The sequence below is a fragment of the Balaenoptera acutorostrata genome, chromosome 3 (genome assembly GCF_949987535.1).
Source record: "Balaenoptera acutorostrata chromosome 3, mBalAcu1.1, whole genome shotgun sequence".
NCBI lineage: Eukaryota > Metazoa > Chordata > Mammalia > Artiodactyla > Balaenopteridae > Balaenoptera > Balaenoptera acutorostrata.
Window position 1 is genome coordinate 5,559,401 of NC_080066.1, and position 27,925 is coordinate 5,587,325.

General features: G+C 42.4%; 1 protein-coding gene across 2 annotated transcripts in view; it reads left to right on the forward strand.

Annotated features, from left to right (window-relative positions):
• CUBN (cubilin) overlaps positions 1–27,925 on the forward strand; it is a 290,843-nt gene that overhangs the window by 146,683 nt on the left and 116,235 nt on the right. For both annotated transcript variants that reach the window (XM_007196413.2, XM_057544323.1), the window contains 5 exons: positions 14,130–14,289; positions 16,093–16,206; positions 17,928–18,038; positions 19,359–19,487; positions 20,498–20,630. In XM_007196413.2, coding sequence (XP_007196475.2) covers positions 14,130–14,289; positions 16,093–16,206; positions 17,928–18,038; positions 19,359–19,487; positions 20,498–20,630 — 647 coding nt within the window. The remainder of the gene's footprint in view (positions 1–14,129; positions 14,290–16,092; positions 16,207–17,927; positions 18,039–19,358; positions 19,488–20,497; positions 20,631–27,925) is intronic.

Consider the following 27,925-nt stretch of genomic DNA (forward strand, 5'->3'; position numbering starts at 1 on the left):
TTTCCAAACCCGAACAAATAGACACAGGAATAATAGGAGTCAGTACTTCAAAGAAACAATTCTTCAACAGTTCTTCTTTGAATATGTATTGTTTTACAAATAGATCCATGACAGAAAGCAGTCTCTTTCCCTCTCTTTCTCTCTCCCTCTCATATCTTCCCTTTTTCCTTTACTTCTCACCACAGAAAGTTTGCCTTCCATTTGATACTTGAGGAAGATCTCCAGTAATCTCTTTTAAATGTTTTATTTTGTGGCTTGCTTTTGGTAACCCCTTAGCCGTTTTGCCTGCCGGTGCCAAGTTAGTTACCAAAAGCCGCGCTGATACTTTACATCCCCAGAGCAAAGAATCATTGAATTGGAGCCACGGTCCTCAATCTGCGGACACAAGCTTTGTTTGTGTTTCAGCTCAGAAGCTCCTTAAATGTATGTTTATTCGTGAAAATAAAATGAGCTTCTTGGATTTCTTTTCATACCAACGTTTCCAGCAATCTTTGAGTCCCTGCTTGCAACAACTGCAAATTATGAGAGTTTCTTGTCTCCTGTAAAATTTGGAGCTGGAGTGCCACCCTGTAAAACAAAGAAACAGGAGTGACAAGAGTCCTGGCACGGGATGTGTGCGGTGAATTGGGGATTTCATTTCAGAGGCCCGTAGCTGGAAAACATCACTCACGGAGGAAACCGATGCCGCCTCCGCCCTCCGCCCTCCACCCGCAAGGAAAGCTGCTGTAATGGGCAATATTTCCCTTTCCTTCCTTACCTAAATTTATGACTTTAACAGCTTGGATAATTTCCTGGTGGAGTCGGCTCCCTGTCACTTAGTATTTCCTCCGCCGGCAATTACCGTTCCCACATGGGGCTCTGTTGGCAACTATGTTGCCCTCCTCCCGTTTGCCACATGTGAATACATTTCACGGGCTCTCATGCTCCAGACGGACTTTGCAGCCTGATGTGAATGATGTCTTCTCTGCCCTTTGATCTTATCCACCACATGTCTTGACCCCGATAAACTTCAAGGCAATCCAAGCAGTAGACACGCGTTGCGAGAATGAATTAAAAATGAAGTAAAGGGGAAAGACCAGGTTGAAAGCCAATTAGGCCAGGGGCGAGGTGAGCAAAGACGCCATGCTGGTCTAACGAGACTGTGGTTAGACCAGGAAAGGACAAGGAGTGGACGTCTATCTGGATCCAAGACTAGAGCCGCGTTAGGAATCGGGGATTTGGGTGTTAGGTTTAGTGATTGGTCCTGGGCACTGTGCCCACTTCGTTCCAGCCGGCTCCGTTAGCACGCTGGGAATCCCGTGCATGTACAGTGGGGTGGAACGCATGACAGGTGCCAGCCACTCCAAAACCCAGTCGGGCCCCAAATAAGACTTTCTGAAAGGCCACTGAGGATGCTTGCTTGCAAGTCTAGAGAAGAGAGAGGTGGCTTCCACTCTGTTTCCCCGGATTTTCTTTCTAGGAGACGACGGACATGTCACTAGCTTCCTGGAATCATGATCTCTCAATATTCTATTGTCAGTGAAGAAAACTTGATTTTATCTTTTTGGTTGGTTTAATGATAATTGATCAGAGGTCAGACAGATGGGGTTCATATACTGGCTCCACACTACCCAGTGTGTGACTGTGAACAAGTTACTTATGTCTTCTGAGCCTCAATTTTACCAGCTGCAAAATGGAATTGTAAGAAAGATGGAATTTTTTTAAAGACCTAAATGTAAGGCCAGACACTATCAAACTCTTAGAGGGAAACATAGGCAGAGCACTCTTTGACATAAATCACAGCAAGATCCTTTTTGACCCACCTCCTAGAGAAATGGAAATAAAACCAAAAATAAACAAATGGGACCTAATGAAACTTAAAAGCTTTTGCACAGCAAAGGAAACCCTAAACGAGATGAAAAGACAACCCTCAGAATGGGAGAAAATATTTGCAAACGAAACAACTGACAAAGGATTAATCTCCAAAATATACAAGCGGCTCATGCAGCTCAATATCAAAAAAACAAACAACCCAATCCAAAAATGGGCAGAAGACCTAAATAGACATTTCTCCAAAGAAGATATACAGATTGCCAACAAACACAATGAAAAGATGCTCAACATCACTAATCATTAGAGAAATGCACATCAAAACTACAATGAGGTATCACCTCACACTGGTCAGAATGGCCATCATCAAAAAATCTACAAAGAATAAATGCTGGAGAGGGTGTGGAGAAAAGGGAACCCTCTTGCACTGTGGGTGGGAATGTAAATTGATACAGCCACTATGGAGAACAGTATGGAGGTTCCTTAAAAAACTAAAAGTAGGACTACCATATGACCCAGCAATCCAACTACTGGGCATATACCCTGAGAAAACCATAATTCAAAAAGACACTTGTACCACAATGTTCATTGCAGCTTTATTTACAATAGCCAGGACATGGAAGCAACCTAAGTGTCCATCGACAGATGAATGGGTAAAGAAGATGTGGCACATATATACAATGGAATATGACTCAGCCATAAAAGGAAACGAAATTGAGTTATTTGTAGTGAGGTGGATGGACCTAGAGTGTGTCATACAGAGTAAAGTAAGTCAGAAAGAGAAAAACAAATGCTGTATGCTAACACATATATATGGAATCTAAAAACAAAAGTGGTTCTAATGAACCTAGGGGCAGGACAGGAATAAAGGCACAGACGTAGAGAATGGACTTGAGGACACGGGGAGGGGGAAGGGTAAGCTGGGACGAAGTGAGAGAGTAGCACTGACATATATACACTACCAAATGTAAAATAGATAGCTAGTGGGAAGCAGACGCATAGCACAGGGAGATCAGCTCCGTGCTTTGTGACCACCTAGAGGGGTTGGATAGGGAGGGTGGGAGGGAGACGCAAGGGAGGGGATATGGGGATATATGTGTATGTATATGTATAGCTGATTCACTTTGTTATACAGCAGAAACTAACACAACATTGTAAGGCAATTATAGTCCAATAAAGATGTTAAAAAAAAAGAAAGATGGAATTTTAAAAATATGCTTAAAGCATTAGTCACACTGCCTGGTACAGATGAGTGTTAGCTGCTGCTCCTGAGTTTTCTATTACTACTATTACTGCTTCTATTACTACTATTACTGCTTCTATTACTACTCTACTAAGTTAAAGGTCTAAACTTATCTTTTTGAAAACTGTGAACCTTAGGCACACAGACCTGGATCCATAACCCTTGGTTCATTGCTAACTATCATGGTTAGCCTGTGAACAGGCTCATTTTACCTTAAGAAGTATTTTTTTAAATCTTAAAAAATATATTATAAAACCTTTCACACACTCTTCGATATATCATCTCGGTAAATTTTTTTCACTTCATAAGTGGCTTATTTTGATACCTTCTAGAAGATTGACAAATGAGTTAAGAAGGAAAAAAGCGATAGTGCAGAAAATGAAAATAAAAGCAAATTCATATACGTTTATAATTTGTTTGCATGGAAAGCTTAGCTCTGAAGTTAAGGTGAAGCCTTGGCATACTTTGGGGAATGTAAAACATGCTGTGTGTTTTGCTTTTGAATTGAAATGGTTTCTTCTTACTCCAGTTTATACTAATTTTAACCCACACATATAGTTGGTTTATTTTCTCCCTGAGCAAGATGAAACTTAGTAAAACAAGAAGACAGGAGATGCAGTAGGCATATTTTCCCACCTCCTGCTCTCCAGCGATCTGAGGGAATATATTCCAGTTTCTAGAAATGAAAATACAAACATTGCTGAGGAAGGTAGTGTTCGTTTTCCCGCTTCATCATGTGCTTTGGCCTGTGAGTGATGAGTGTTTCAGCGAGGGGATCACGAGTCACTCCATCACCAGGGCTGTGATCCTGGGGGAGGGGCTGCTCGCCGCACCCCTACCAGCCACTCTTCTTGGCTCTAAGCAAGGCATCCATGATTGCTCGTCTTTATTCAGTACAGTTTTAAAATGTATCGGGACACTCCGCCTTCCTTTTGTATTGGATTTTATATTTTAGAAAGCTCCTTGCTCAGTGGTAGTTGTTTGGAGGCTGAATTAACAGGGGACACAAATTCAGGCAGGGGAAATTTTAGGCTCCTTCAGTGACCTGGGCAAGACAGCATGAAGTCCCACAGCAAGACACTGGCGGGCAGGTGGAGGCAAGGAGTCCAAGAGACACGTCGGAGGAAGAGTTAACAGACCATAAAGATCCATTCCACTGGGGGATAAGGGAGGGACCTAAAAAGGCTCGGCAATCGGGTACATACTTCTGGCATTTACTGAGGCAAGAAGTGAAGGTGCAGGAGGAATTAGGGGGAGGGGGCGATGATTGCAGTTTGAGACATTGACTTCCAAGGTTGATGGAACATACCAGCAATGGTGTCTGGAATGCAGTCAGATAGCTGAGCCTAGAGCTTGGAGAGAGGGCTGGACTACAGTTGTACATATTAGCCAACTAACACATGTTTTGGAAATCTTAAAACAGAAGCCATATCCTTGATACATTCCTGTCAGGCAGCAAAAGGCTAGATTAAGTGGCATTAATATCCACTTGGCTTAGATACTGCAGTACAGTTATACGAGTAGCATATTTTCCTGTTTCTGTATGGGGTCATTCACATGTCTGTCTGGCTAAACACTTAAGCACTTTAAATATACATGTTATTTTAAATTTTTATATGCTCCTCATACTAAGTTTCTAAAATACAGAAAAGAAAAAAATAAGAAATTAGTGGCATCCATAATATTGCAATACAGAGACAAACTATTAACATTTTGGCTCATTTCCTACAGAAACACATACATGCACACTTATACACACATACACAAAGAGAGTTAAGATAAAACTGCATATAGTTTTGTATCCTGCCTTTTTTCACTTAGCTTATTTAATATGCTTCTTCTTAAGAATAGTTTCTTTGGCCCTATAATCAGTTACATGGACACCGTAGAACTGAGTTAACCACTAGCTTATCATTGATCACTTAGATTTCTCCTATTCTTTTCTTATTATAATAATGCTCTGAAGAGCATATTTATATGTAAATCTTAGTCTACATTTCCCATTATTTCCTTTATTTAGAGTCTCTTTTTTTAATTGAAAACTCTATTATGAAATATTTTAAGTATACAGAAAAGTATCAACTACACAACGCATGTGAAGTATAGCATGAACAAAAGCATCCTACTTGCTAAATCTCAATATTTGGCCATATTTGCTTCAAGTTCTTTTTTTTTTTTTCCCCAGAAGAAATGCATTCCTGAAGAGAAAGTGAGGCCCCATGTGTAGCCCACACTGTTCCATTCCCAGCCCCTGGCCCAGAGGAAACCAATTTATGAGAAATTGTGTTTACAATTCCCATGGCTATTTTGGTACTTTTTCATTGTATGTGTGCATCTGTATACAGTATGTAATATTATTTTGCATGTTTTACAAATATGTGTTATGTTGTATTATGTACATCAAGTAAATGTATTATGTTCATCAAGTAAATAATTTTGTATCATTTATTTATTTGATGAACATAATACAACCTAACACATATTCTTCCATCCACTCTTTTCATCCAGCAATCTGTTTTGAACGTTTTTCTACACTGTGGTGCATTCAGATCTAATGCATTCTTTTTGCCACCATACAAGATTCCACTTTATCAACTTTATCAACATACAATGAGTCACGTACCCATGTACTGTTAGTGCACATTTAAGTTGCTTCTGATATTGTACTATGGCAACCCTTAGCAAGGAACATTCTTGTCCATATTTCTGAATGCAATCATGCAAGAGTTTGTCTCGGGTAGACGCCCGGAAGTGAAAGAGCTAGCTTTTACATTTCCTGTGTTGCCAGATTCCACTGAAAAATGTATGCGTGAACATTCCTATCATGAAACAGGAGAAACTTACCTTCATATTATCTACCCCCATTTTTTTTTAATTAATTAATTAATTTATTTATTTATGGCTGCGTTGGGTCTTCATTGCTGTGTGCGGGCTTTCTCTAGTTGCGGCAAGTGGGGGCCACTCTTCATCGCGGTGCGCGGGCCTCTCACTATCGCGGCCTCTCTTGTTGCGGAGCACAGGCTCCAGATGCGCAGGCTCAGTAGTTGTGGCTCACAGGCCTAGTTGCTCCGCGGCATGTGGGATCTTCCCAGACCAGGGCTCGAACCCGTGTCCCCTGCATTGGCAGGCAGACTCTCAACCCCTGCGCCACCAGGGAAGCCCGACCCCCATTTTTAAGATGGTGAAACTCATAACCAGAAGCTTCTGAAGTACAAGAACAAATAAGTATCCCAGATGGATCCAGGACTGGAGTCTAGGTGTTCTGACACTCAGAGTGCTTCCAGGTGTTCTGACCACGAGATACCTGTGCTTCCCAGGTGTTCTGAACCTAAGATCACCGTGCTCTCCTCTGGGCCTTAGCTGGTCAGATGGAAAATGTCAGATGGGCCGAATCCCGTACGCAGCCTGTCAGTGAAGGCTGCGCGCTGAGAGGCCATGAACAGTGTGGTTTGAGACGAGTATGAGTGTTGACAGCCACTTAGGCTCCACTTTTTTTTTTTAAATTAATTAATTTATTTATTTATTGCTGTGTTGGGTCTTCGTTTCTGTGCGAGGGCTTTCTCCAGTTGCGGCGAGCGGGGGCCACTCTTCATCGCAGTCCGCGGGCCTCTCACTATCGCGGCCTCTCTTGTTGCGGAACACAGGCTCCAGACGCGCAGGCTCAGTAATTGTGGCTCACGGGCCTAGTTGCTCCGCGGCATGTGGGATCTTCCCAGACCAGGGCTCGAACCCGTGTCCCCTGCATTGGCAGGCAGATTCTCAACCACTGCGCCACCAGGGAAGCCCTCCACTTTTTGAATATTGTGGAAGCTGTGCTGTGGAGCAGGATTGGTGTTGTAGGGAAAATGTTTGGAGAGGAACACAGAGATTTTTAAAGAAATCACTGTTCTTCCTGAACTAGACTGGATACTTTGTCATCCCCAACTCAACCTGCTACATTAAGGGATCTTATGAATTCTTGAACAAGCTGTGATAGCTTTACTTTCCAAAGAACTAAGGGAGACACAAGGAAAGAAAACAATGGCATTCGCCATCAGGGTAACACATTCGCTGAACGCGCATCTCGCGCCAGGCACGTCACCGTCACCACTGCAGCTCCTCTGGGAGGGCCAGCGGTTCCAAGGGCAGTGGAGGTGCCACTCTGTCTCCATTTCTTCCCTTTGTGCACACAATTCAGCCCGCCCCCCGGCTGCCCCGTCACTACATCCAGTCACCCCTTAGACCTCAAGTAATTTCCAAGTCACTAAGTTCCGTGAATGACTTTTGGTCCCTTCAGTGGAAGGTGACACAGGGGGTCGCTGCAGGTGAGGGAAAGGAGACTCAGAGGCCTGGGAAACCCATCATCCCATAATATTTCCAGGGACTCTTGTGTGGAGAGGTGAGGCGGGGGGGAGTGGTCACCCAGGTGTCCAGTTCTTGTCACTGTTTACATTTCAAGGCCTCTATCTCTTGCTTCTTATGGCCGTTCCCTTTCTCTCTACCCCTTTTTAAGAAAAAGTTGGGATTTAGACCTCTTTTCTTTATTTCTCCAAAATACTACACACATGAGGCTCTTTTATATGGTAGACTTTGCCTAAATATTGCAGGTGAGCTAAAATGTGATATTAGACATGCTTGCCCTAAAAACTCCAGTGTTCATTCCTTGCTCAGTCCCTCATTTCACACCCCCTGGATTGGTTCTTTGTTGCTGCCTAAAAACGTATCCCCAAATGTAATAGCTCAAAACAACAATAATTCTAGTTTCTGCGGGTCAGGAACCCCGGTGTGACTTACCACGTGGCCGTTGGCAGGATTCGGTTCTCTGCAGGCTGTGGCCGGAGGCCTCCCTCAGCCCCTCACCACGCGGCCTCTCTGCAGAGCCTCTCACAACACGGCAGCTGCTTCATCAGGGCGAGCAGTACAGGGCGCAGGGGACAGCGCCAGCAAGAGAGGCTGCCAGCAAGGTGCAAGGGTCCATCTGTCCCAACCGAGCCATGGCAGTGACACCCCTCACTCTGACCTTGTCCTGTTTATCAGAAGCAGGTCGTTAGGTCCATGCCACCCTCCAGGGAGGAGACTGCACAGGGCATGAACCACTGGGGGCCGGGTCAGAAGTTGCCACCCTATGCCCACCCCACCGCCCCAGCTGGGCAGTTTTCATGGATTATGTCTCCAACTCAGGCTCCCGTTTTGCTGGATGAACCCCCATCTTTGGACCTCTCTTTGTCTTTGCCTCCCTAGCTTTCCCGTTCCCTCCCTACGATGTTTTATCCATTTCTTAAATAGCAATTTAGCGATCTCTTCGTCCCACTTTAATAGCAGAGGCTAATATCTGTTAAGTACTTACTGTGTGCCAGAAACGACCCGACGTACCTTTATGTCTTTTAACTTATTTAATGCTGATGAACAGTGTGAACTGTATTCTCATGTCAATCAGTTTTACAGATTAGGCAGCTGGAGTACAGAGAGGAGAGAGACTTGTCCACAGTGACATCACGTAGCATCTCTCCCCTGGCGGTCACTCTCTGCGAGCCTGTGAGGGTGTTTTGCTAAACAAACACCTTCTGTTATTCTCTCTTTAAAAGGAATTCTGCCACCTGCTTTTAAAGAATGCATGTTGTTAAATAATACATATTTCCATCATCAGTAAGTATGTGGAAAGGCGAAAGGTTCCCTTTTCTTGGCTCCTTTATTTTCTCAAATTGCCGGTCCTTGGACTCTGACCGTTGGCCTCTGTAAGCATCATCAGGAAGGGGTGCTGGTCTCTCACTTGAATGGTTTTCCTCCCCATCACTTTGCGCTGAAGTTGACACGTGTCAGCTTTGAGAAGGGGTTGATGTTTACTCAGATCTCCTTGACATTATAAAGTATCAAGGATTAAAGTTCATAAATGTTTGGCTCAGTTCTACCCTCTGGCTGCAGCTCAGGGTACAGAGGGCCCCCGGTGGTACCGTCATGTCATGTGTTCTGGATGCTCTGGGCCTTGGGGGTCAGTCCGGTGTCCTTCACCCACCTTCCGCCGTCCTCCTTCTCTCGTGGTACTGGTGAAGGGCTGGCGCAGCCCGTGAGAGGGCACCTGGGTGCTGTGTGTGTGGCCTGGCCCCTGACCTTGATTGGAGCCTCCTCCACTGCCCTCTGTGCCCGGAAAGCAGCTCCACTTGACCGCCTTCCCACTGTGAATAACCTCTTCCCCGCTATCATGCCTGCTATGCGTTCATACTGCCCAATCCACGAGAAAAGGAGCAGCTTTTTTTCTTAACTCTGGGTTTTCCTCAACCTTAGTCCTTTGTTCTCAGAGGTCATAGACTCTTATATATGATATTTACTTACTCATTTGTACATCAGACGTTTATTGTCTGTTATGTGTCTGGTTCTGTTCTTTTAAAGAGTCTCCTATTTTGTATGATAAAGGTAAGTTCAGGTATTTTTAATGTATGTGCTGGTATCTGGAAATGTGACAGACTCTGGATACTTTGTAAAGACACTGATTAACTTTAGTGAAGAAATTAGATTACTGCTTAACTCCATCTGCCTGTTTTCAGAGCTCCTGTAGTTGGAACTCCCAAGGATGGTGGCTACTTTTTCTTTTGTGGATTCAATTTCAAAAATTTATTTTACTGGAGTTATCTAGAAATCAGTTAGTTGCAATGTGCAGTTTTTTTGTTTGTTTGTTTTGTATATTTCTCTTTTTACCACCTCAGCAACAGATCAGAAAATCAATTCCCAGGCCCAGGAGACTCTTGGCAGTAGACTTAAATAAGGCTTATATATCTATAAGCTATGTGAATATGTTATGTGTATAGCCAATAATAATATAATTTGCTAGCTCTGCCTTGGGAACTAAATAGAAGTAAAGGAAATGCATACTGATAATTTTTATGACTTTAAAATTAAAAAAAATAGCAACAAGATTTCTCCTATTTTCTTCCCTGCAGTTTTTTCCTTGTAATTTTTTTTTTTTGCAAATTTTACATCAAGTTTATTTTCTTCCGGGTTTATTGAGATATAATTAACACACAGCACCGTGTAAGGTGAGGTGTACAGCATAATGATGTGACCTACATGCATCGTGAAGTGCTGACCCCAGTAAGTTTAGTGAACACCCGTCATCCCATAGAGACACAAAAGAGAAGAAATAGGAAAAGTATGTGTCCTCGTGCTGAGAGCTGTTGGGATCGACTCTTAACGACTTTCCTACACAACACACAGCAGTGTTGATTCTGTTTATCGTGTTGTGCATCACATCCCTGGTTCTTAGTCATCTTGTAACAGGAAGTTTGTACCTTTTGACCCCCTTCCTCACCGTGCAAAAATATGACATTATTACTGACTGTGTTCCTCACACTGTATGTTTCTCCCCCGTGGCTCATTTATCTTGTAACTGGCAGTCTGTCCCTCTTAATCTCCCTCACCTATTTCTCTCCTCCCCTCACCCCCTCCCCTCTGACAACCACCTGTTTGTTCTCTGTATCTATAGCTCTGTTTCTGTTTTGTTATATTTGTTCATTTGTTTTATTTTTTAGATTCCACATACAACTGAGATCATATAGTAGTAGTCTTTCTCTGTCTGACTTATTTTACTTAGCACAATACCCTTTAGATCCATTCATGTTGTCACAAATGGCAAGATTTCATTCTTTTTTATGGCCGAGTAATATTCCATTGTATACATGTACTACATCTTCTTTATCCATTCATCTGTCGATGGACACTTAGGTTGCTTCCATGTCCTCGCTATTGTAAATAGTGCTGCAGTGAACATTGGGGTGCATGTGTCTTTTCAAATTAGTGTTTTCATTTCCTTGGATAAATACCTAGGAATAGAATTGCTAGATCATATGGTAGCTCTATTATTAGTTTTTTGAGGAACCTCCATACTGTTTTCCATAGTGGCTGCACCAATTTACATTCCCACCAGCAGTGCACCAGGGTTCCCTTTTCTCCAGGTTATCACCAACTCTTATTTCTAGTCTTTTTGATGATGACCTTCATTCTGACAGGTGTGGGATGATATCTCATTCTGGTTTTTTTTTGGGGGGGGGATTTTTTTTCCTTTTTATTCAAACAGAAAGTCATAAAAATTATAATCATCCTCATCAGTTCTCATTCTGGTTTTGATTTGCATTTTCCTGGTGATAATTGTCTTGAGCATCTTTTCAAGTACCTATTGGTAAAATCAGCATTTCAATATGGGATTATGGCAAAATAGAATCACATTCGGCTTGGAGCTTGATAACTCAATGGAGGTTGGATTCCTTATAATTTTATAAATTAAAGCTTAAATTGATTTAATATTACAAATGTTAAGAACACTCTCAAATAAAAGGACTGCTGTTCCAAACTGTTAAAAAAAAAAGACCCCAGCTGTCTCCTTGACAACGTGAGGTCTTACACTTTCATAAAATGGTAATTAGGAACATATAACTTAATAACTATACACATTGTAAAGAGAAGTAACATGATATAATATAGAATTTGGAGAGAGGAGAATTAAGTTCCTGGTTCTGCTACTCAGTAGCTCTGTGATCTTGGGTCACTAGCTCCATGATCTTGGGTCACTAGCTCCCATTGGCTGAGACAATAGTTTAATAGCTAGCACACTTGTGAAATCTCACTTTCTTCACTAAAAAAAACGAAAAAATCACATGCTGTTGAGGCCTAGTTTTAGGGATGTTTGCACTGGTGCTTGTAAAATTACAACATACTAACCAAATGTAGGGTGACATTGGTATATAATTTTGATTTAGGGACATTGGAAACCTTCTATCTTGGATCTGTTCCTTGTGAAGTAATGCCCCAGGTGTATGAATTTCAGCCAAAGTCCTGTGATTCCAGGATCTTGGGGGTAGGAGGGGCTGGAAACATGTAGACCTCCTAGAAGATGTGTTCTTTTAAAGAACCTCCAGGGAAGTGGTTCATTCACGTGACTTTCTGAATGACTTTCGCCTTCACTTTCTACCTTCCTTATTTTGCCTTAAGAGGATTTCAACCATTCAGAGAGAAAAAGACAACTTAGAAAGGGAAGGAACAATATCTACTTACTCCCTAGCCCTCTGAATTTGGAGAGAAATAAAGGAAACTAGAGGAGTCTTGCCTTTGTGAGTTCATGGACTTGTAAAAATACTCTGAATGTGTGTGTATCGTTGGGTGTTGTTTGTTGTTTTTGTTGGGGACGTCTATAAACCTCATAGAACCCATGTTTCACTAAAGTTTAAGAAATGCTCTTTTAAGCAAACAAACCAGTCACCTTGAGAGAAGCAAGTAGTCTTGTACAAGCAATTTTGACCAAGGGTCAATTGCCATATTCCCCAGACCCCTGGACCCCAGATGTTCTAAGAGGGTATTCTTTAAAGCAAGATAGTATTAATAGAACATTACTGAGATCCTAGGTTGTTACAGCTATAACCTTAGGAAAGTTTAAAACCAAGTACAGAGATAAATAAATCTTGGATTAAACCAATGGTGGTAATATTTGAGAGTAGTTTGCAGTGTAAATGTAGTACAAGAGGTTGTGTAATGATGGTTTATATGTGATTTTGGCTCCTATTTAAGGTATTCAAGGTATTCAAAAGAGGCAATCACACTAGATTGGAAACTATGTTTTGAATTGGTTGAGAATATATAATTTAGTTTTTAATCAACCTTTAAATGTTGAGTGAAAATCAGTTTTAAAGTTTTATTGGATATATAGATTTTTAAAATTAGGACATTGAGGGAAACAAAGAAAAAGAAAAAAGAAGTGACGCTCCAGAGCATTTATATGAAGTTCGTTATTGTAAAAGTTTTCGCCTCCTCATTAGAGAGTTAAAAACCCTATTGATGTTTGACTCGCGTGCTCATATAACTTAAACTGAGAATAACCTCCCAGTCATACTTAGGTGCTAAAGAGAACACTGATTGTAATCATCACTAGGTATTCTAAAGTCATTTGTGTGTACCTTCCTTGTATTAAGTTCCTGACTTTCTATTTTCTCCCAGGGCTTTCTTATGAAATGTAAATGGCAATTTATTTTGCATGAAACAGTCATATTTTAACCTCATACTTTTACTCCCACCCTGGTGGTTGGCCAGCTGATGCATCTATCTTGGTTAATTGAAATCTTGCATTGGACAAAACGAAAGGTTTAATTCTGGGCTCCAGAACCTAGCTATCTGGTTCCCCATGTCCGGCTCCCTCTTAGGAACTGTGTGTCTTGGTCACATCAGTGAGCTCTCTGTGCATCCGTTATCCTCTTCTTGAAAGTGGAGGGAATCTGGGGAGGAGGAAACTGGATAGTATATGTGAAAGGCTGAATCCAGTTCCTGGCTCATAGTATACGTTTAATGAATGGTTGCTGTCATTATTATTATCGTCCAGAGAAAAATAACTCATTTCCCCCCAGTTTACACATAAGAGCATTCAAAGATTCACATCAGACACACAGAGTCCCAAGGAAATGCGCAAGCTTCAATTTCACACACCAGTACAGCAATTTTGGGGGTCTGTAATGTAAACTCTGTTCCACTGGCACATATGGAAGGTCAGCTAAGTCCCAGCACAGAACTGGGCAGCCCAGAGCCCAATATATTTTTTAAAATAATGAGGTAATTTTCTAAATCAGCCTCACATCACTATGTCATTTGAAAGAATTCTACCATTTCTCTTCCTCTTGACCATGACCCCATGAAGAGCGTAAAGTTCCAGCAAATGCTGGGTTTCTGAAAATGAATGATTCCTCCTCATTATTTCTTATGTATTTGCTCCATATTCATTCTTGTATCAGCACATGTGAGCATGGCCCATGAGGTAACTGCCCTGGAGTCAGGAGAGGAAGAAAGCAGGGAAAGGCATGGCATTTATAAAGACATCCAGGGATCTAATGGCGAGTTTCTCTGGCACAGAAACTCCTACTGAAATCCCTACAGTTTTCCTAGAGATGACCAAAGACTCAGACACTGCAATGGACCTGAGTGACAAGACAATAAAATGAAGCACTGGATTCCAGCAAATGTGTTTTCTCCTAGGCCACCGACGTGCAGGTACTCCACGGAACAGGCGCCTTGTAGAGGCAGATCTGAAGTTCTGAACCACTGTGTTCCCTGTTGTCTTTCTTTGTAGGCATTTGATGGTTTAAGCTCCGCAGCCGCTCGCCTTGCCGGTGTGTGTGGAAGACAGGAGCTGAGGAACCCCATCACCTCTTCGGGAAACAGCCTCTTCCTGCGATTTCAGTCTGGCCCTTCCAGACAGAGCCGGGGGTTCCGCGCTCACTTCAGACAAGGCAAGTTCCGCGTGGCTCTCCCGGAAGCACAAACCATCTGTTCTTAAGTGCCCCTCTTGGTGCTGCAGTAAAAAGAGACCGGTCCTCAGAAATCGGTCCCAGCTTTCTACTTAACATGCGACAATTTAAGTAGAACAAAGGAACCATGGTTTGCAATGATTCCAACTATTGACACTTTTAACTTTTCCTTTGTCTAACTTAGGTGATGTGAACTTCCTTGGGGTCTCTGTATCTCTCAAGCAAATTTTCAGAATAACACTTAAAAGTGCCTTTAATATTAGAGACACTATTAAAGAAGTGTTTATCCAGATTCATTTACTCACAGATACATTATCTAGTATTTATCCAAAGTTTTATGCTAAGAGATACGCTACTATAAATTACAAGACTTTCTGCTAATATAAAGTCACGTTCTAACCCTCAAGGTAGTGGTCACTCTCCACCTGAAGAATCAGTATTGTTTTCCATTGATTTTTTCTTTTTTCTTTTCTTTTTTTTTTGGCCGTGCTATGCGGCGTGCATCGAACCCGGGCCACGGCAGTGAAAGCACTGAATCCTAACCACTGGACCACCAGGAAATTCCCCATTTTTTTTCCTTAAAGCACCACTTCCTAGTAGACCTTTTCACCCATTGCCTTTCATCTGGGACTTTTATAGATTAACCCTTTGTTCCACTGTCAGGGATGGAACCCAGAGCTGGGCGGGTCGTTGTCCCCTTAACACGCCTCTGATTTTTATTTGGAGGATCCTTGTCATTTCAAACAAGTGTGGTCTGTTTAGTCATTTCATCTGTTTCAGTGGACTTGCTTGCCCGGATTCTGCAGTAAAGAGCCCTGGCTAGGAAGAGTTTCTGGATTGAGGTCTCCCCAAGGTGCACTGAAGGCTTTGGAGCAAGACAGACTGCGAAGTTCTTTCAAAGAAAGAACAGCGTCTCAACACTCTTTCTTTTCATTTAATTAATCACTTACGTTTTGCTTCATAGCAAAGAAGTCCCCAATGGGTCTTCTCTGGGCTATTATAGCAGCCTCCTGGTCTCACCTGCCCTTCTCCCATATTCCTCCAAAGTCAACGTGCAGTAGCGAGTTCTGATCCTGACCTTCAGTGCTCCATTGTCTGTCCTGTCTCCACACCGATCAGGGCGTGGAGCCCAAGCTTCTCTGGATGTTCCCCACGGGCACAGAATCTGCCCTGGTCTTTTTCCAGCATCGCTCAACCCTCCTCACGCGCCCCATGCTTCAGCCAAGCGTGTGTGGTGCAGCCCCTGCCCTCCTCTGTCTTTGCTCGGGCTGCCCTGGACCACTCTTCCTCACCCCCGAATCCTCCTTCAGCGCTGTCTGCGCCATGAGATGCCTTGTACACCCCCCGTCTTCTGCTCCCATAGGGCTCTGCACGTCCCTGATGACACACAGCCGCCCTTATGAAGTCTCTTTCAACTGAATATTTAGTTTCCTAAAAAAGAAGTCAGTCGTAAAGAGATTATCCCTATGTCTGTAATTTGCAAGTGGGCAGAGTAAGTGAATCAGTGCCAGCGTTTTGTTGAATGATTCAGGCAATTCATAGCCATTTAATCTGTTGTTCTTTGCCGCTCCCCACTTCCCGTAACTGAAGAATACTGTTATAAATGTAGAGTATGTTGCCACTTTCTCGTGGTTTATGTGCAGCTTTCTTGGCAGAGAACTTCCTTGACATGCCTTTTAGAAACAAGGAAACATCATTTATGCTTTCATTCTTCAAATAATTGTTTTGGAGAGTCAGCAGAAATCAGAAGTGTGTGACACATGTGTGCGCTTGTGTGTCCCTCAGCCTGTGGCAGCTACATCCTCACCGACTCCGTTGATACGATATCCTCTCCCCTGTTCCCTGCCAACTATCCAAACAATCAGAACTGCAGCTGGATAATTCAAGCCCAGCCTCCGTGTAAGTAACAAAAATAAAAAAGAATCCAGGGCGCTTGGTGTCTGTGGGAAAGTCCAGTTATGACTCATGTTCTTATCTCCTCGGTGGTAACAATTGATGGCCTTCCTCTCCTGTTTTTGGAAGTCCCATTTCCTGATGTGCACAAGAACAAGGGTTTCCTAATCTGGTAGGAAGTAACTTTTACTGTTTATTCTTAATTTAATTATTTTTTAAATTTCAAGGCCTAGCAAAGGAAACGAAACAAAGCAAAAACCTATAACCTAGTTGAAATGACAGGCGTGTGAGATTGGGGGTAAGCAAAAATAGTGGATAAATAAATAGTTTTTGACACCTGTGCCTTGAGTGTAGTAGATGCTCAAGGCAGTTGCTAAGTGAATAAATGAACAATAAGAACCATAGACTGGAAAATTAATAACTCGTAGTTTGGAGATGCAGTGCCGTGAGCATATTGGTCTTCAATAAAGGTGGAAGTTAATTATAAAACCTGGTCTCTCCTGTGATGCACGTATTTAAAAAAAATCCCAGCGTAGGCCTTAAGAAACCTTTAATACATGCTTGCATTGTGTTCTTTTTAGAATCCTAGAATCTTATTTTCTGCTCTGGTAACCATCTGGGAGTAAGGACTACTGTCCACATTTTACAGAGAAAGTGAGGAGTCCCTTAAGGACTCAAGCAAAACGACTGCGAAGAGGGTGATCCCAGGGCCATTAGGAACCCCGTTTCGAATGAGCCCTGCCCTTCCTTGAGGTTTTCAGGAAAAATGGATGACTTCAGACGTACTGTGGGAAAGGCATTAAGTTCTTGACTCCGCCCTCTAACCAATGGCCCGTGTGATAATAGGAAAGTCACTGATGCCGATGAGGCCCCATTAGCTCATCTAAAAGAAGAAGAGTTTGGCTTAAATAGTCACTAACGTTTTTCCTAGGCATGTTAAGCATTAACAGAAGGGTATCTTTATTGCCCTGCGTGTCCTTTGGGGGTCAGTGATGTAATCCTTTGGCAAAGAAAGTAGCCAGGAACTGAGCCTTGAATAAAGAAGTCCCCTGCCTCGCGTCCCACAGTCTTGCACCTAAGGATCATTTCTAAACAGCTGTAAAGCATTTAGATGAAAGAGGTCACTGGTATAAAGACAGCAACAGGGAAAGATCCTATTCTGAAGATTTGGGACCCTGGAAGAAAACAAAAGGAAAATGTACCCAGGCACGTACCTTTCTGCAAGTAATTCAAAGCTCTCTTTATAAATGAATGAACTTCCCGTTTCCCCGGTTCTGGCCTTAAAGTAACACTGAGAATGCTAGGATACGTGTGCCGGAGAGGAAAATGTGTCTTATTGACAAGCACAGGTAAAGAATCAGAATTTAAGGAAACTATTCTTTTAAGAAAAATACTTCTGAGAGGAACACAGCAACAGTGGATCCATTCCCCATCGTCCATGAAATAAACCGACCCAAGGGGTCTCTTCCCAGTACCAGCGTTTCAGAATCTACAGACATTTTCAAAAGCATGGATTCAATTACTCTTCAAAGGAAAGCTTTTAGCAGAGCCGTTGTTACTTTTCCTCTTCACCCCCCTCCCCCGTCCGTCCCCCTGTGCACATCTGCCAGATTCATGGCTTCCCTGCTGCAGCACCAGCAGGAGAAAGGATCAGAGGTGAAGTATCATTCCCCGTATGTTTTGTTTGCCAGAACGTTATTAAAGAGTCTTCTCTTTTTCCCTTTCAGTCAATCATATCACCCTCTCCTTTAGCCACTTTGGACTTGAAAGCAGCACAACGTGTACTCGAGACTTTTTAGAGATTTTGGACGGCAGTCACGATGATGCGCCCGTCCGAGGTACTGCCGCGCCCACTCGCTCACATCTGTGGCCTTGGCTTTTTACAGTGTCTGTGCTTACATGTGTATATGCTGCCGTTCCAGGTTAGAATGTTTCCAATAACTCTGAAGAGCATCGTAAGCCATGTAAAGATAATGAGAGGCTAAGAAAGCAGGATGTAATATTGGGGTTCAAGAAACTCAGCTTGTTCATATTCAAGGACATGCATAGTTCATATTTTTTTAATTGAAAGTTGCGATTGCTTTAGACAGTAGTGAAATGCAGTCCATTCCAGCATTAGGTAGCATTCTCTGAGAAATTTCTTATTAACATTTGACCACAGTTCTCATATTCAAATTGAGCATGTTTCTTTTGGTTTTGTCCTCAGTGGAAACAAAATAACAGATAGATAGATAGATAGTAGATAGGTAATCTAGAGTTCTGTTTGTAAAACATCCCAGTAAAAATTAGGGGTTGCTGCTAAATAGTTTCTGAAATGTTCTCAAGCAAAATAATCTCAGGTTATTTAAACATTCTCCATGAGTCACTCCTATTTGAGCTTTGTCATCCAAGGTTCTCATCCTGCACTAGAATACAAGCTCCATCAGAGAAGGGACTTTGTTTTGCTCACTGCTTTATTCCCGGTGCCCAGAACAGTGCCTGAGATGATAACAGGCAATTGAGGAATACTCTCTGCTCTCTGCAGACTTCTGATTGTATTCCTTGAGATTTTTGTCTGTAAGCATTTGACTGAGGTTGAGGCTATATTATTTAATGGACACTTATAGGACACCTTGTGCGGAGTGCTATCTGAAGAACTTTATACACAGTAACTCAGTTAGTCCTCATACCCTTGTGATATAGGATTTCATTGTTATCAATGTTCCCCTTTCTCAAGTGGGGAAACTGAGGCACAGAGCACTTAAGTAACTTGACTCCGGTCACGTAGCTGGTAAGTGGCAGAGCCGGGAGTTGAATCCAGGTGTTTTGGTTCCAACATCCACATGCTTCTCTGCTCTTATATGTTGCTTTTAAGTACTAGCACATTTATTTGTGCAGGTCCCTACGGCACTGGAGAGTTTAGCATTAGTTACATTTGGAGGTCATCTGTATTACTCTTCCTCCCCCTAACATTCTTTACCATGTTTATAAATCATCTCCGCTATGCTTGTATTCATAGCTTATTTTGAATGATCAGGCATCATCCCCAACACTGACCCTGATTTAAGTGTTTCTCCTAATAGTGGTTTCTTCTGTTTGCTTTGGTCTCTTGTGATTCTAGCAAAATACGTGTTTACTTGTCATCATTCATTCTCCTTGTCATCGTCTTCATTATTTAGGCCGATACTGTGGTCCCTCCATGCCCCACCCCATCACTTCCTTCAGCAATGCTCTGACACTGAGGTTCGTCTCGGATTCTACAGCGAATTTTGGTGGTTTCCACGCCACATATGCTGCATCAACATCAGGTAAGAAATGTTGGCAAATGGTGCTACTAGGTTAAGAGAAATGTGTAGAAAATCCTTGGTTTATTATTTGGGATTCTTCTACATTCAGCGTTCTGAACTAGTTTCCTAGATCACCTCTATGACTAACCTTACTGTCTTTCAAATTAGGTTAACATGCTTGTAAAGTCTAACAGTAGTGAACTCTATACCAAATCTTCTTTATCCATTCGTCCATCAACGGACACTTAGGTTGTTCCCATACCTTGGCAATTGTGACTAATGCTACACGGATGAGCTCTGGAAGTGGGGAGAACTGGTTGGAATGATCTTGGGTGACTTGCTTGTCAGTGTCTCCTTGTTCTCCTTCATGATATGTTTGTTAAGGGAGCCCCTGATGGACAGTGTCTGATGGCATCTCTTACGGGTGGACACCTGCTGTCCTTTAGTCTCCCTGGCCTCACAGCTGCGCTCAGGCAGGGCTGGGTGTTGTCACTGATGCAGGATGGATGGGGGCATATGGGGAGGAGGGGAAAGAGGAGCACCCAGTGCTGGGGCTCTTAGCCAGCAGAGTGCTGCTTGTCTGCTGCTGGCTGCCTTGTTACTAGCAGCTAAAAGCCTTAGAACACCAAGGAGATTTGCGCATGTTTCTGTGCTCTCCTGAGAAGGAAAAGCTGAAATACTGCCTTCTGTTCTAGGCCAGGAGTGAAGATCATCCTGGTCAGAAATACCGAGGGGCTACAGAATTAAAATGAGCCTTTTATTACATAAAGTTATAGTTCACAGGGAGAACAGTCTTTTAGAGAAGAATCTACCGAGATTCCTTCCAATCCACCATACCCTGTGGCTTTTAGTGTTCAGGTTTCAGAATCTTTTCCTTATTGTATATGATATGGATTTTTTAAATTATGAAATGAAAATGGCATATCCTTTGACGCTGCTATCAGCTCTTCTAGTGTTCTTTCTCCTTTATCTTATGGTGTCTTGTATTCACTATTTACTCTGCCACTCACTTTGTTTCTCTTTTCTTCTAGCTTGTGGTGGCATCTTCCGCATGGCTGAAGGCGTCTTCAACAGCCCTGGCTACCCAGAAATTTATCCCTCTAATGTGGAATGTGTCTGGAACATTGTCAGTTCCCCTGGCAACCAGCTCCAGCTGTCTTTTATGTAAATCCTTTTTTATAGTATATTGTTTCAGGGAGAATGAATCTGCAGGAAGGAAGCACTGTTACTAATAGGATGGACAACTAATAACATATCTGTCCAAACAACTGTTAGAGAATATGGTGGGAACTTCAAGAAGTCTGTTTCCATATTTCCTCTGTTTTAGTCATAGTTTAGGTTATAAATAGCATTGTAATTCTCTTGCAGTGGTTTTAGAGTCCTGCCTAACATTACCAAGAGTACATGCCTGAGCTCTTGGTACATTAATTTTTGGAATTCTCATTTTCAGATAACATTAATTTTATCTTTTTTTAAAAAAAATTAGGAACATTTAGATTCTTTCAGAGCATCACTAACATTCTTTCTTCCAGCAGAAATCCCCATCTCAATTAAGCCTTCTTTACCCTTATGTCTTATCCCCATCCTAATCCACCTTTGTCAGAAAAGATGGGTTTATTTGGTATCAGCAGAGAATTGCAAAGATGGGTTTATTTAGGATCAACAGGAAATTGCAAAGATGAGTTTATTTGGGATCAGCAGAGAATTGCAATTTGGGGTCTGCAACCATGGCAAGACACGTGCAAGTCCCTGTATTGCGAGAGAAGGAGAACACTTCTATAAAGAAGAAAAGGAAGTTTAGAGGGTTATAGTAAACAGAGAGTCCAAGGCTTCTCATTGGTTGAGCCCTTCAGGAAAGAAGAGAGGTCTTTCTTCTTCCTGTTGGACTCTGCTATTTTTGCAGGGCATGAGAGCTCCCCCTTTTGGTATCCTGACTCTATTTAATTGAGGTTTCTGTTTATTAATTTTTTACATTTCCCCCTTTTGATCATAATCTTTCTCTGAAATCATTGCTGATCTAGAGTCAGGGTTTCTAGTTTCAGTGGATTTTTGTGTGTCAATGTCAGGAAGGACCTTTCCTGGTTTAGTATCTCATGTCGGAGGGAAAGTGAACAGATTGAAAATCTATTAAGGTCATGTCTGAGTAATTAGGAGGGGTAGGAGGGAGAACTCTCAGGTGCTTTTTATCTGAAGTCCATATGATATCAAGATCATAGACATTGGAGAGATCATCTGAAGCCTTATGTCATCCTCAAAAGTATATCTTGGGAAAGCTGTCTCATCAGATATCGTCTGCTTCAATTCCAGAAAATCTTTACTTTCAGGTCACTAGGTGATGTACAGGTACAATCAGGGTTCAGTGATTTCTTTAGGTGTGCCACATAAATCCAAGAGTCTGTTTCTCAGAGCTTTTGGTGTCACAAGGGTTGGTTAACAGTCCCTGATAGGGACCTTTCCAATGAGGTTGAAGTGAGTTCTTCTGGAGGACTCTTTTGCAATAGACAAAATCTCCAGGTTGCAAGATGTGATGCTTAATGTCTTCATCTCCCAAGGGTACACTGTGAAAAGATTGCTCTATTAAAACATAGTTATTTTTAATAGAGGCAATTAATCCTTTGCAATGTTGGAATATCTCTCCTTTTATCAGTTGTGGGTCAAAAGAAGTGGGAACCAAGTGCATTGGAAATTATGTGACTATCTCAAATGGTAAGAGTTTATGAGTTCCAAAAGCAGAAGATCCAAGATTTAGAAGGACAGATGGCAGTGCTTTTGACCAAAGTGGAGGGCCTCTATAAATGTTGCCAGTTGAGTCTTAATGATGCTGTTAGTGTGTTCGACTAAACCAGAGGAATAAGGGTGGTGAGCACAGTGAAAGTGTTGTAAAACTAGCCAAACAGAGCAGACTTGGCAAAGTACCTGGCCAGTAAAATGGATTCCTTGATCGCTATGAAGTTTGAGATGAGTTCCCCAGGTAGGGCTCATCTTTTCCAAAAGGACTTTTGCCACAGAAGAGACAGTAGGCTGTCTGCAAGGGAAGGCTTCAGTCCAGTGTGAAAACATATGGACCATGACTAAAACATATTTATATCCATTAGAGGAAGAAATTGTATGAAATCCACTTACCAGAGCTTGAATTGTCCATTAGGCAATATACAATGTCTGGAAGCAGTACAAACAGGCTTCCCTGGTTCTACTTTGGACAAGTGGGACAAGTGAGGGTAGGCACTTTTTTCAGCCTTGTTAATGTTTCTCCTCTAATATTGATTCATGAAGGCTATCATCTTGTCAGTAGAACAATGGGTTAATGCACGTACGGCAGTGAGGAGTGGGAGTTTTAGAGTGTTGGGTGGGAATAGGTTGTTATTTGATGCAAACCAGAACTTTCTCTTTTTATCAAACCAACAACTATTGAATTTCCAATCTTGTTTTCCTTTTTCTGAGGCTGATTGCTGGGCTTCTCTAGCCAGTTTTTCTAAATTTCCCTTTGGACCACGACAGAAGTTTGACTGCTATTGGCCCCTTTAAGGGCAACATTCCTTACAGAAATATCAGCAAGGTGATTTCCCTTAGCTTCCAGAGAGTCAAGTTCAGAATACCCCAGAATCTTAATAATAGCTAAAGTGGCAGGTGAAATTATTGCATCCAATAATTCCTGAACACAGGGGCCATCTTAAAATTATTTTCCCACTGGACATAAGGAAGCCACATTGCTTCCACAATATTCCAAAATTATGAGCTACTCCAAAAACATATCTACTATCAGTCTAAATATTGGCAGTTTTGTCCTTGGCTAAAGTATAAGCCCATGTAAAAGCATGTAATTCAGTCTGGGCTGAAGTAACCAAAGGTAAAGATGCTGCGTCAACAACATCAAAAGGAGTCTTAATAGCATACCTAGAACTGTATTTGCCATTATCACCTTTTAAATGAGAACCATCAGTGAACCATGAGAAGTCAGCATTACCCAGTGGAATTCCCTGTAGATCATCCTGAGGAGTCAGGAGGTGGTGCATCAGTGTTAAGCGTCATGAGGGACTTTGCTGGTGATGGAGGGAAGAGGAGTAGCCGGGTTAAGGTTATTACAATGTAAGAGAGTTATGTGAGGAGCAGTTAACCAAAGGACTTCATAGGAGGTGAGGTGGCTGGCTGGGAAATGTTGAGTGTGATGAGAACTCAGAACTTCTGCTGTATGAGGTACAAAAATGGTTAAAAGGGATCTCACAGTAATTTTCTCGGTGATCTTAACCAAAAGGGGAGTGGCTGTAATGGCTTTAAGGCAAGGGGGATATCCCCATGCTACAGGGTCCAGTTGCTGGCCACAATACCCTATGGGTCAATGGTGGTCCCTGTGTTTTGGGATTAGTACCCCAAAGGCATTCCCATTCTTTTCATATACAAAAAGGAAAAAGAGAATCTGGTCATTGGGATGCCCAAGGGCAGGTGGATTCACCAAACTCTCCTTTAGGGCCTTGAAGACTATGTCATCTGTTTCTTCTCTTAAAATTTCATTGAGGTTTTTATTGTTGAGTAAAACATACCGAGGTTTAGCCATAGGAGAGAAATTTGGAATCCAGTTTCAGCAATAATCAACTAGCTGGAGAAAACTTTGCAGTTGTGCTTAGTTTGGGGTTTTGGGAAACGTAGGTCACCATGAAGTCTATCTGGATCTAGATATAGCCTTTGTTCTGATAGCAGATACCCTAAATATCAAACCTGGGTTTGGGCAAACTGCAGTTTTCCTTTGGCTACCTTAGGTCCCTTTAAGGCTAAAAGCTTTAGCAAGTGGATGGAGTCTTCCTGTGAGGAGGCTTGAGAAGGAGCGCAAAGAAGCAGATCATCCACCTATTGCAACAAAGTAGTTGAATCTCTACAGAATTTTGTATCATCCGGATCAGCCTTCAGGATTCCTGAGAAATAAGGACTCTGAGTAGGACCCTGAGGCATTACTGTCCAGGTTAATTGTTTTTCTTCCCAAATAAAGGCAAAAAGGTACTGGCTAGCTTCATAAACTGGAATACTAGAGAATGCACTGCATGAATCAATTACAGTAAAGAATTTGCTTCCAGTTGGAATGATGTCAGTGTCATATAAGGGTTAGGAACAACAGAATGTCAAGAGATAACAATGTTGTTGATTGTTTTGAGATCCTAGATAAACCTTCACCTTTGACCTGTAGGTTTTCTCACCAGTAAAATGGTAGTAGTGTTTCAGAGCACAGTACAAGGGATTATGAGGCCTTGAGCCTTATCATTTTCTATTAGGGGTTTTATGCCTTGAAGATCTTTTTTTAAAAGGTGTTTGATTAATTCTGGGAAGAGGTTTTGAGGGGTCTACTTAAATCTTGATGGGAGGTTTGTTGTGAATTTTGTTGTTGTGAATCTCCAACATAAGTTGGAGATTTTGCCCATAAGGAAGGTGGTAGCTGATTCAGTAGAGACAAATGGTAAGTATTTCCAGAATCAGCTCTAGTACTATCAGAGGCAGAGGCCGCTTTATAGTAATGGGGTTGAGCACCGAGGGTGTGGCTCTGGTGTCAGTCAGGACTGGAAGAGCTTCATCCCCAACCTAGAGAAATGTTTCTGCATGCCAACTAAGAGGGAGAACTGGGGAAAATCCCTGTAGTTCCTTGGAGCCCCATCAGGGAGAATTGGGAGGATGTTGAAAGGCTGCTTACAGGGCTGAAGGCACCTGAAGCACTTAAATTTGTAACAATCTCTTTTCCAATGTCCTGGCTCTTTGCAATAATAGAGATTAGTAGGGTTTTGGTTTCATTTAGGAGCCTTCATTTGCTGGGGTTGAAGGTTAAGAATTTTGGCAGTCTTCCTCTGAGGTGCCTCATCTAGAGTTTGAGAGAGCTGGTTTGCCACATTAACTAAATCTGGAATAGATATAGCTTCCCATTCCATCCTGGTCCTTTTTCCTAGAAGGGAAAGGTCTCAGTTCAGCCCATTAATAAACATAGAGTTAAAAACTACCTGGGTAGAATCAACATCTAAAGGAAGACCAGAATTTTCTTTAAAAATAACCTGAAGTTGATTGTAATAATCATGAACAGTTTCATCAGATTTTTGTGTGTACACCTGGGTTTTGTTCCAATCAACAGGTTTTGGAGAAACCCTAGGAACTGCTTGATGAAGCTGCCTAGGGATTGGCCGAGCCTGATCATATAATAAGATAGCAGGCTGGGGACTTCCCTGGTGGTGCAGTGGATAAGAATCTGCCTGCCCATGCAGGGGACACGGGTTCGATCCCTGGTCCGGGAAGATCCCACATGCCGCGGAGCAACTAAGCTTGTGCGCCACAGCTACTGGGCCTGCACTCTAGAGCCCACGTGCCAACTACTGAGCCCGCATGCTGCAACTACTGAAACCTGAGTGCCTAGAGCCCGTGCTCTGCAACAAGAGAAGCCACCGCAATAAGGAGCCCACATACCGCAACCAAGAGTGGCCCCTGCTCGCCACAACTAGAGAAGGCCTGTGCACAGCAATGAAGAGCCAACACAGCCAAAAAAATAAATAAATTTAAAATTAAATCTTTAAAAAAAAAAAAAAAAAAGATAGCAGGCTGGTCTCCCAGCTCTAATTCTAGAGACCTTTTAGGATTTCCCCCAATTAGTGGTTTTCATCCAATGCTGACTCTGGCCTTCACTGACCAGCATATGAACTAGCTGATATAAATCAGAGAAACCAGGTTGACAAGTTTGAATGACTATATTAAAATTTCCAGCAATTTGGGAGCATCTCCAGTTACTTTGGGAAAACCTTTGACTATGGATTGCAGTTCAACTTTAGTCCAGGGAGTACAAAAAATTAAGGGTTTAGCCTCTGGATTCTCAGAAGGCTTAATTTTTTTTTTAATAGATCTTTATTGGAGTATAATTGCTTCACAATACTGTGTTAGTTTCTGTTGTACAACAAAGTGAATTGGCCATATGCATACATATGTCCCCATATCCCCTCCCTTTTGAGCCTCCCTCCCATCCTCCCTATCCCACTCCTCTAGGTCATCGCAAAGCACCGAGCTGATCTCCCTGTGCTATGCTACTGCTTCCAACTAGCTAACTATTTTACATTCGGTAGTGTATATATATATGGATGCTACTCTCACTTCGCCCCAGCTTCCCCCTCCCACTCCGTGTCCTCAAGTCCATTTTCTATGTCTACATCTTTATTCCTGCCCTGCAACTAGGTTCATTAGTACCATTTTTTTTTAAGATTCCATATATATGCGTTAGCATACGTTATTTGTTTTTCTCTTTCTGGCTTACTTTACTCTGTATGACAGACTCTAGGTCCATCCACCTCACTACAAATAACTCAGTTTTGTTTCTTCTTATGGCTGAGTAATATTCCATTGTATATATGTGCCATGTCTTCTTTATCCATTCATCTGTTGATGGACACTTAGGTTGCTTCCATGTCCTGGCTATTGTAAATAGAGCTGCAATGAACATTGTGGTCCATGTCTCTTTTTTTTTTATTATTAATTAATTAATTTATTTTTGGCTGTGTTGGGTCTTCGTTTCTGTGCGAGGGCTTTCCCCAGGTGCGGCAAGCGGGGGCCACTCTTCATCGCGGTGCGCGGGCCTCTCACCATCGCGGCCTCTCTTGTTGCGGAGCACAGGCCCCAGACGCGCAGGCTCAGCAGTAGTGGCTCACGGGCCCAGTTGCTCCACGGCACGCGGGATCTTCCCAGACCAGGGCTCGAACCTGTGTCCTCTGCATTAGCAGACAGACTCTCAACCACTGCGCCACCAGGGAAGCCCCCATGTCTCTTTTTGAATTATGGTTTTCTCTGGGTATGTGTCCAGGAGTGGGATTGCTGTGTCACATGGTAGCTCTATTTTTAGTTTTTTATGGAACCTCCATACTGTTCTCCATAGTGGCTGTAAACAGACATATTCTGACAAGTTCAGAGGAAACGGGAATGGAAAGAGTTTCACATGGGGAAGCTCGGTAAGAGAATTAGTATGGGGGAATTGGCAGTACAGAGGAGGCATAGGTGGTGTAGCAAGGAAGGAGGAAGATGGCCCTGGAGATGAGGTCTGACCATGAGGAGCCAATGGAGAGACCAGATGGTGCTGGAAGAAGAGCCTGAGGCGTTGGGAGCCATTTTATCTCTCATTAATCATGTTTGCCTCAGTTAGCCTTAAAATCTTATTTTGTAGAGAGGCAATTCTAGGCTCCAGATAATGTTGGGAAGCCTCAAAATACCAAAGTAAGTATTCCACTCATTTCTGGAAATTTTTGAGCTATTGTAGTCTACTTTGGTTCTAAGAAAATTAAGTTTGGGGATTTCAAATGTTCCCCATAATGGCCATTGATATCCTAAATTGCCTTTGATCGGGTTGGTCCATTTAGTTAGAAATGTGCATGAGGAAGGACTTTAGTCTTAAACATCAGATCTATCAGAGTCCCTGTTGGGGGTGTGGGTACTCTCAAAAACTGGGCTTCCATTTC